Consider the following 9,775-nt stretch of genomic DNA (forward strand, 5'->3'; position numbering starts at 1 on the left):
GGATTAAATGTGTACCGCCCCCCTTTATCAGCTTGTGGGTTCTCCTGGAGCTCAATGCTGGGGTCCAGTGACATGGTAGCTTAACGTAGTGGTGGTTAGGCAATGCTGCTGCAGTTTCTGCTCCCTTAGTACCACCATCAATTTGGAGCAAAATCAAGTGTCAGCCAGCGAAACTGCACCACAGCTAAGAGCAGTTCATCTACTTTCACTCTCTAGTTCTCTCTCGCCTTCATTTCTCTGTTTCTTTAAGTTTCTTTAACCTCAAAACCAGCCTCATTTATCAAGGCCAAGGTCACAGGTAGCAGCCGTTATAAGGATTTCTCCACTGAGCCTCAGGCAAATACTGTACACTTTATTGACTGACAGTTCATCCCTGTGGAATAGCATTTGCAGGGTAGGGGAGGGGATATGTGAATGTGTGTGTGTGTGAGTCTCCCAAAAGCCCAAATGAATCTCCCAATAACTAATACCTGCTGCAGAGCATGAAGTAATAGGACGAGAATGAGGGGACACAGAACATTCATCACCAGAACTATTTGCAGCCCAGTTCTACTCTGTGTCCACATCAATCCTAATGTAGCTAATCAATTATTGTTCTCAAGGCTTTAAAAGGCAGACAAGGAATTTGTACAAATTAATATCATGGGCCAGAATATATATATAATCTTTCGTCTTATAGCTAACACAACTCCTGGCCTTGGTTGATTCTCTTTGATATCCACACGACATGAAAACCTCTCTTGTTGCCTCATCATAAATATCCACGGCCATGACAGCCTCATTATAGGCAATCAATATCATTTGCTGTGATAAAAACGGTTGGCTGGCAGGCAGCTGATGTGTTCGGGGTCAGGATAACACCACGCCAGCGTGAGAAGATATGATGACGGAGAATTACTAACATTAATCACTTTAGCCAAGGAGATTACCCAGTCTTGCTTAATTAGAAATCTCCCATAGGGCAAAGGAGAGGGGAGAGCAGGGCAGGATACTGTACACAGCTGCCCAGCACAGCTTTGCTCAGCAGTTAAGTTAGAAAAGGTCATGCTCACAATTTCAAACTGAATCTGAAAACATGCCTTGCCTTTAGGCGACTGGTTACTCAGAACTGTGTACATAATGAGTGGAAAGGGGCTGTGCGATGATACAAAAGAGCGGTCAGAAGCTCAAATTAGTGAAAGTGTTCTTCAGATCATCAAAGTGGAGCAACTAGTGTTCATTTGGGTTATTTCTTTAATTTTTTTTATTTATTCAACTTGAGTTACAGCAACAGCCTGGAGGATTCACAGCAGGGGAGAGGAAGTAAGATAAAACACAACAAGATTCTCCAAAACTAGAGGAGTTTTTAAATATCTGCCACCAAGACACTGAAGTAATCTAGACATTTTATGTACTATTGCAGTGTTACAGATGATAATGGCTCTAATAACTGCATTTGGTCTTTTCACATTGTTACATGACATTAAGCCAACATCAGCACACAAACAAGTTCATTTCCCTTGGAAAAAAAAAGGCTGCTTGGAGGGGAGAGGGAGCAACTCCGACTCTCTGTGGTGATTCTATCATCATCAGAAAGATAACAGGGCCGTACTGACAGTTTCCTCCAAAGGGATAATCTTGTTCAGGTGCCATCATTCTGAATTAAGCACAAAGGAAGGACATGGACAGTTACTTTCCAGGGAAACGGAGCCAAATATAGCAACCATTTCCAGCAAGGAAAACGCACAACACAACAAGGTCTGGCCTCACGTGCAGTCCCTTATAGAGACGACCACACACAAAGAGCCTTGTACAGAGCATTGTGAGGTGTGTGCATTGTTCAGAGCAGCTTTTAAAAGGATCATCTTAGTATATCCTTCCCATGAGCTGTATAGTAGCTTATTTTTTTAAGCTACAATAATTCATTAATCAATTGACAGAATATTAATCAACAACTCATTTGAAATGGTTTAAAAATAAGTTATTTATTCAGAAGAAATGCCTGGTTCTAGATCATCAGTTGAAAGCATTTGCTGCCTTTCTGTGTTTTTCATTGTTGTAGGCCTAAATTATACAGTAAGCAACAACTTCTCTTTTTCTATACTCATAACTTTATAAATCGAGAACACTTCGAAGTTAATTTAAATGCTGTCGTTTCTAATGTTCTATGTGTCAAAGAAATTTCCACTGCAGTTGACAAAAAGTTGTATTGTATTGTTAACTAAAAACCTTTTGGACCATTGGTCAGACAAAACAAGCAATCTGACAACATCAACTTGGGGTTTGGGAAATTGTGATGGCTTTTTTTTTAAATTTTAGAATTATCTGGCATCCTATAGACTCAACAATTTTTGAGGAAAAACAATCATTAGATTAATTGATAACAAACATATCATTAATCAGAGCCCCAAATGTAACTGTAAAGTCCTCAAACTGTCTTCAGTTTTCATCCACTGGGATGTAAAGTGAGGCACCACTTCTTCATCTGTTGCTAAAACCACAGGCCTCAGGTCAGTGAAGAGCCAGCAGGATGCAGCTGTAACACTCAGCTGACCACACGTGGCTGCACTCCATGTGAACCTCTGCTACAATGAACCACAAATAGTGCATAATTACAGTGGGCAGATATAAATAAAAAGTAGAAACTTTAGAACATGTGCACCTGGAAGATGAGACAAAAAGACTGGACTCTAGCTGCAGCCTGAAGTTATAGTGGAGCTGTAAAAACACTTATGAGTCAAAAACTATTTGTGAGAAGGTGAAACATCACACTAACTCAAAAAGGACATCAAAAATACAAAGAAGACAGCTGCACAAATCAGTGTCTAGGTCAGAGCAATTTACTTCTGAGTCAGGCAACAGGGACCAGCCCCAGCCAGGATCCAAGCCTGGCTGCAATGTTACCCAAGTGATTTACACCGACTAAGCTAGACAGTGGAGGGATTTTTACAGCACCGGAGAACAACTCTCTCCTGACAGCCAGCTCTCTCACTGGCACGGCAAATCTACAGGGAGAGGATAAATCTTAGGAAGGGAACTGAATACATGATGGAGGCCAGAGAGAAGTCGAGGGGGAGAAGAAAGAGGAGGGGGTGAAAACACTGTGGGTAACACATTTATCCTTGCAATAAAAAAAGAGGAGCAAGTGCAAGAGTGGTATACATTCATTAATCTAAGAGATGAGGGGAAAATGCAGGCCCATAAATCACTCTGGGCTGGCTGGTAAACAAAAGGCACTTTCATTCCATCTCCTTCCTTGACTGGTGACAGCACTTGTTTCCAGGCCAAGTTGATCATTATTAATTATTAATGTGTACACTTACATTGCTCATTTGTACAGATTACCAATTCATAATCCATGCTAATCTGTGCCTAAAATGCACTGTACAAAATAAGACATGCAGTCTCCAAAGAGAGAACCAAAACAAACCTGAAATGCAAATTTGAAAGGACAGATGAACACCATCTGCAATATCTTAGTCAGACACTGTCACTTCACTTACACCAGGTGATAATGGATCAACAAGCCTCAAATGACGAAAAGAGCTAGTAAGCCAACAATTAGTTACACGGGAGAGAATTGCTTAAACGTGTCAAATCAAAGCTGCAGTCAAGCAGTTTTGAGGCAAGGCAAAGTGAGGACAAGATAGAGAAGTGAAGACAAAGCTGCAGGCAAATCACTATTAGAGAAGGCGACAATTGCAGTGTTGTAAAGCAATCCCTGGGGTTCAGAGTGAGGTTAAGAGAACAGGACACATTGAGGACGTCTGAAAGGCAATGTAATTGAACAAGGGAATAAAGAGTGGGCAGAGACAGGGTGCAGGGGAGGCTGGGAAAGAAAATGGCGTCTGTCTGTGACACAGTCACATAATACTAACATCACAGAGGGCACTGATAACAGACTCAAACTCTTGCCAGTCAATCTATACCAGTTACGATACACAATGCTAAGACCCTGTGTCCACCTTGAGTTATACAAATGCTCCTGTGCCACTGTTTTGATCTATCTCGGGGTGAACTGCTGATATGCTGGCATAATTTCCTGTAGGGATGGCAGGGAAGCATTACAGGACATAAACATAACATAAAAATGCCAAAATTTGTGGGCTCATGGAGGAATAATTGCATCGATAAGTCTTACTGTTGCAGCCCATTTGTAGCATCTGCTGCTGACCTTCGTATTACGTTATTCTTGTTAGATATTAAAGCTACCTTTTTCATACTGCAAGCTAAAATACAACATGAAATAACACTGGAAAAAGGTGTGGCATAACCTCCACTAACTACATCTATACTTGGCATGTTAATCTATACCTTATTTTCACAGAGCACCTACCTTTGAGCTGGTCTGCCACCACACTCTGTCCTATTCTCTCAATGACCTGTCCATCTTCATGCTGGTAGCGATCATCCAGAAAGTTGGCGGTGGCCTGCGATAGATGCACCTTCCCAGCCACACCTAGTTGCTCCATTAGGTTGGCCAAGTTGACATCATTTGACCAAACATCAAACTTGAAGCGCTTCATGCCAAGGATACCACACAGTACAGTGCCAGTGTGGACACCCACCCTCATGTTGACCATCTCCCTCTTTTCCTGGCAGAATTGTTCAATAGCTTGGATCATGCCCAGGCCCATCTCCACACAGCAATAGGCATGGTCCGATCTGGGTTCGGGACAACCAGCCACACAGTAGTAACAGTCTCCTAGAGTGCTGATTTTTTCACAGCCGGTGAGCTCGCAAAGCCGATCAAAACGTCCAAACAAGTCATTTAGAAGGCCAACTAGGGCATGAGCAGATTTGTTGGCAGACATCTTTGTGAAGCCCACAATGTCTGCAAAGAGGATGCTGACGGGCTCCATCCGCTTCATGTTGAAAGGTCTGAAGATGATCTGACCTCGGGGGATGGAGGTTTTCTTGCGTTTATTGTTCTTAGGGCTGGAGATAGCAGCTGCTGCACCACTAGTGGAGTATCGCTTCACAGAATTGTCACCTATCTCCTCATCGCCCTGCTTCATCAGTTCATCAGCCACGATCCTGGGCATGACAGAGTGGATCATTCGCTCCTTTAAGGCCTTCTCCACCTCCAGGTCTTTACCATGCATGATAGCTTGCCCCACCTTAAGGAAGGTGCTGCGTGACCGCACCTCAGACATGATGAACAGGTGAATGCCAATGGCGTGGGCACAGAGGTGGAGCAGGGCTTTGGCTGGACCCAACCAGCTTAGTGTATTCCAGTCTGTTTCAGAGGCTATGCTCCAATTGCCCCCCACCTGGGTTAGATGCCACCAGCCCAAGCTCTCAAAAAATACAGAGTAGAGAAACCCGAGTAGGACAGAAGCATAGAGACGAACATGAAGAACACTGTAAAGCAACAGAAGAACCTCAATACAAAGTGAGAAAGTGCCAACAGGAGAGAGACAAGGGGACCAGGTGCTACCTCCCACAAGCTTGTCATAGGACATGTTGTATGTGGGCTCCATGCCACTGAACTCTTCCACATCAAATGCTGGTGTAGGAGTCTCCGGATCTCTGAAGCCTGATGTCTGGATCTGGGGGGCCAGGGTCAGGATGAAGGTTACAATAATAAGCAACAGAGATGCTTGGTTGTAACAGCGAGAGTAGAGCTTTGTGAAAGTTAAGAGGAAAAGGAGGAGGCAGAAAAGGAGAAAGGATGCAGTTGGAATGAGAAAAGCTGTCCTGTCACAGCGGGAAGGGTTGGCAGCAAAGTACAATCCCCAGAGGAGGCCAGCAGCAGCCAGGTAAAAGAGCACATAACGGAACCGCCGCTGGGTCTGAGGGAAGCACCGTTCTCTACAGGCCTCCTCCAGGATGGAAGAGTCAAACTTTGGGTCCCAGAAATGACCTGCAGACCTCTCAAAAAGCTGAGGCATCTTCTTCTGTGTGCGAAAGCTCTTGACCACCGGCCTCCTCACTCCAGACTCTCCAGAGCTACAGCTGGAGGAGATACTGTACTTGCAATGCTTGGATCCTCCGATGAAGCCTCCCCCGATTGAACCAAGCGGCCCGCCTCCGTGCTTGTGTTTGACACTACTGCCAATCCTCACTGAGACGCCCCCATCTCCACTTGAGTCACAGCTCACTTCTGTGTTGTGAGGCAGCAGTTGTTGATGTTGGGGGGATGCCATGTTGCTTTTTTAATCTTTCCAAAATCACAGACGATGCAGAGGGGACAGTTCAAGGTAGAGAAGATAGGTAAAGTAGTAAGGCAAAGTATGGAGCCACAGTATAACAACCAAATCTTAAAAAGTCTTAAAAGTGAAAACACAGAGCATAATCAAAACCTCTTCCAGGAAAATTGCACTCAGTTAGCAGTGTAGTGGCTGTAGAAACACTAGCAGACCTTCCAAAGATTTTGAGTAGTTCATTATTGCCCCTCTTGACGTCAATCCCTGCATTCCTCCATGTTCCCGTCTGTTTTGACGCACTCCACGGTTCACTCTCTGCCTGCTAGGTTGCACTCCAAGTCCACTCAGCTGCCTACTCACTGTTTCACTCATTGGAAACATATGTAGGGGAAAAGAATTACAAAATACTGTCTGTAAAGGGAAAAGTTGAGAGAGAAAAACCAAGTAAGTAAAGAAGATGATTTAAGGAAGTTCCTGGGAAGTTACTGAAATATCAAATCCAGTTAAATGATGGTGTTGTTTTTTGGAGAGCTTGCTGCAGTCTTTCATTACTGGTGCATGTCCAGTCATGCTTATCGATTCAGTTTTTCACTTTCACTGGAAATACACAGTAATACCTCCTGACGTTTTTGTTCTGAGCAAAACTTAATCTAAAACTAATTCTCTCTAGTGTTTGTTTTTACATCTTTTAAAAAAGACTCGACACATGGATCTGCTGTTTGCCGTGATGAGGGAAGAGATCGGCTTTCAACTTTGGGGCGCTGATCACTTCCAGGTAACGGAAACATGCGCGCAAAAACTGCCACCTAAGCTTGTGTTTATACCCACATGCTCCTTGCTGTGGGGCCTAATCGCGACTATTTCCGTGGACAGAGCCCCGTCCTTTCCTGACTTCTCGCTCCGGGGTCTTCACCGCTGCTGCGTCTCCAAAAACGCAGAGGGGTTTTTGTGCACGGAGGTCAGCAGGAGACAAATGCATGAGACGCGATGTGCAGAAATCCCAGGAAAAAAACTGTTCGGTTTTATTATGAGCTGTCAGTGACTCGTGTGTAAACACTCTGCCCCGTGGCTATGCACCAACCAGTCTTGGTTTAGCGTTGCATTGGTGGTGCTTTGGTATCCACAGACACACCAAATGTCGCCAACTCATCGTCACAATGCGCCCTAAGGAAATATCCAGATTGTCCAGATATCCTGACCATGCCGGTTCCTGGCTGTATATTCTGTGTCAACCGGCCAGCTGAGATGAACAATGCAGACTTGCACCGACTAGGCTACATGAAGTATCGTCCAGTCCATCCTTTTCCCTGAAGTAAAGTTTGCCCATGGCAGCTTGGTGCCCCCCCAGTTAAATGGCAGACGACGAAAGCCCGGAGAGAGTCGGGCTAATTAAAAGGTCTCCACCTCCGCTCCACGCCCCCCACGCCACAGTCCCACAGGTCAAACCAGAGTGCTGCCTTGATCCAGTCACTTTAATTGAATTGCATGGGGTGCACAAGAGAATATTTTCATATCTCCTAATAATTATCCTTTAATCCAAGACAGATATGATGGATTAGGGCTGCTGCATTGTCCAGCCTTTCAATTCCCTGCATCGTCCACAGTGAGATAAGATTGTCTTATGTCCTTTATCTGACCAGTATCTGTGCGCCGCAGCAGCGTCGACACCTGCGTGAAATGTGGTGTGCGCTATCCAGGCGCGGTGGGTAACGCAGTGGCCGCAGCCGCCACCATCTTCTGTGCGCTGACAGCCGTCCAGCCGCGAGAGGTGTGTGTGTATGTGCGAGCGTGTGTGTGAGTGTGAAGTATGCCAGAATAAAATAAAGATGATTTCCGCCCCTTTCTTTCAGAATAAACCCTCATGTAGTACATATAATAGCATGTTTAATACAACTATACAGTTCTTCAGTGACGCACACTTTAAACTAAAAATGAAAACGGTTCTTTCATGGCAAGTTTTCATATTCTTTTTCAATCTGCATTGCTAAACATGCTACAGAAGACCCCATTTGTGCCTCAGGTGAAGTTTTTTAATCTTTCATTCTCACATGATGGGACTTTGTTTTGGTGACAGTGGCCACATGGTCGAGCTGAGCATATGATTTTCTTAGTCATACCTTCAGAATAACTTGTATAAATCTTTTATACAAGCTTAATTTCACACAGTGAAGTCACACATACCACTGTTTTGAAGTAATTTCCCAAAGTATTACAAAGGTAAATATAGGCTTTTTTTACAAGAAAAAATAATCTGCTGCACACGATCATTAAAGGTGCAGTGTGTAGGTTTTAGTGGTACCTAGTGGTGACGTTGCACATTGCAACCAACTGAATACCCCTCGCCCTCACCTTCCCCTTCCAAGCGTGTAGGAGAACCTACAGTGGCCGCGAAAAATGCGAAATTACTTCTCTAGAGCCAGTGTTTGGTTTGTCCATTCTTGGCTACTGTAGAAACATGGCAGTGCAACATGGTGGGCTCCATGGAAGAGGACCCACTCCCTCTATAGATATAAAGGCCTCATTGTAACATAACGAAAACACAACAATTCTTATTTTCAGGTGATTATACACTAATTAAAATATACTTATGAATATTATTTTCCATTTCTGCCCATAGATCCTCCTAAATCTTACACACTGGTCCTATAACACATGTGACACATCATTGTAAAGGTCTGAAAAGTAAAAACAATACTTAGGAGGAAAAACTGAGGCAAAGTTCAATTAAATTCCAGACTGTATGGTGTAACAACTGTACCAGACATTAGTATTGAATTTCTTCAGATCTACTCCTAAAGACTCCAAAATTACAGCCTCAACCAAAAAAAAAGTGATAAAACAGACTATTAAAGGTCGTTTATTTAGAAGTCCAATTGCTGTGCTTCCGGTTTGAGGGCTGCGGTTAACTTGACGGTTCTGTCTGTGTTAGGCGAGCAGGGAAGAGGAGAAGGGTTGACTGTTAATGGGAGGGGAGGGGGACCGTGGAGCTACGTGCACGCACTGGGAGAACGGGAACTGAGAGGTAACGAGCACGTATTTTTGGAAAGGGTGGGGACGCCTTCTTCTCTTTTTTTTGGACCGCAATGAGCGCAACCTCACTTTCACTTGAACGATGAAGCCTCTCCACCTTCTTGTCTTTTCCACCCCTTATTTATTTTATATTGAACCTCTGCCCTTGGATGATAGCAGAAGAAAAACTCATTGCAGAAAAAGGGAATATCATTATATTACAGTGAAGCCACAGAAGACAACATACACTAATTCACTAAACAGCTCTAGACACTCACTATTAATGCAATATCAATATTGGATTATAAGATTATTATGATGGATTAAGATCTTCAATTAATAAAGTTAGCACATAAAGGCAGACTAAATCTGGTGTTGCACACTGACGTATTTGAAAATGGAAATCTCAGTGCGGAGAAGTACAATCCTACAGTATGTGCAGCATATTTCCTAATTGCTTCATTCTCCATTCAATAGCCTAAGAAAATATCAAACTGCAGTCTTCTGTACAGTGGCTTCACAGTATACTGAGAAGATCACTGGGAGGGAGTGTGCACACTCTTTTGAAGTACACTTCTCTGTAGGGGAAGAACAAAAGCACGTCTTTTATGAGAGGAGAGAAAAGAAGACTTCTGCCA

The 9,775-nt window shown here is 43.7% G+C and overlaps 1 protein-coding gene across 1 annotated transcript in view; it reads right to left on the bottom strand.

Moving 5' to 3' along the window:
• The window catches only part of LOC121884114 (adenylate cyclase type 9-like), a 34,028-nt gene extending 26,118 nt beyond the window's left edge, over nucleotides 1-7,910 (bottom strand). The window contains exon 1 of the mRNA XM_042392722.1: nucleotides 4,316-7,910. Within this exon, the coding sequence (XP_042248656.1) occupies nucleotides 4,316-6,128 (1,813 nt within the window). The 5' untranslated portion in view covers nucleotides 6,129-7,910. The remainder of the gene's footprint in view (nucleotides 1-4,315) is intronic.
• Nucleotides 7,911-9,775: the final 1,865 nt, after the last annotated feature.

This window comes from Thunnus maccoyii, chromosome 18 (assembly GCF_910596095.1).
Source record: "Thunnus maccoyii chromosome 18, fThuMac1.1, whole genome shotgun sequence".
In the NCBI taxonomy this organism is placed as follows: domain Eukaryota; kingdom Metazoa; phylum Chordata; class Actinopteri; order Scombriformes; family Scombridae; genus Thunnus; species Thunnus maccoyii.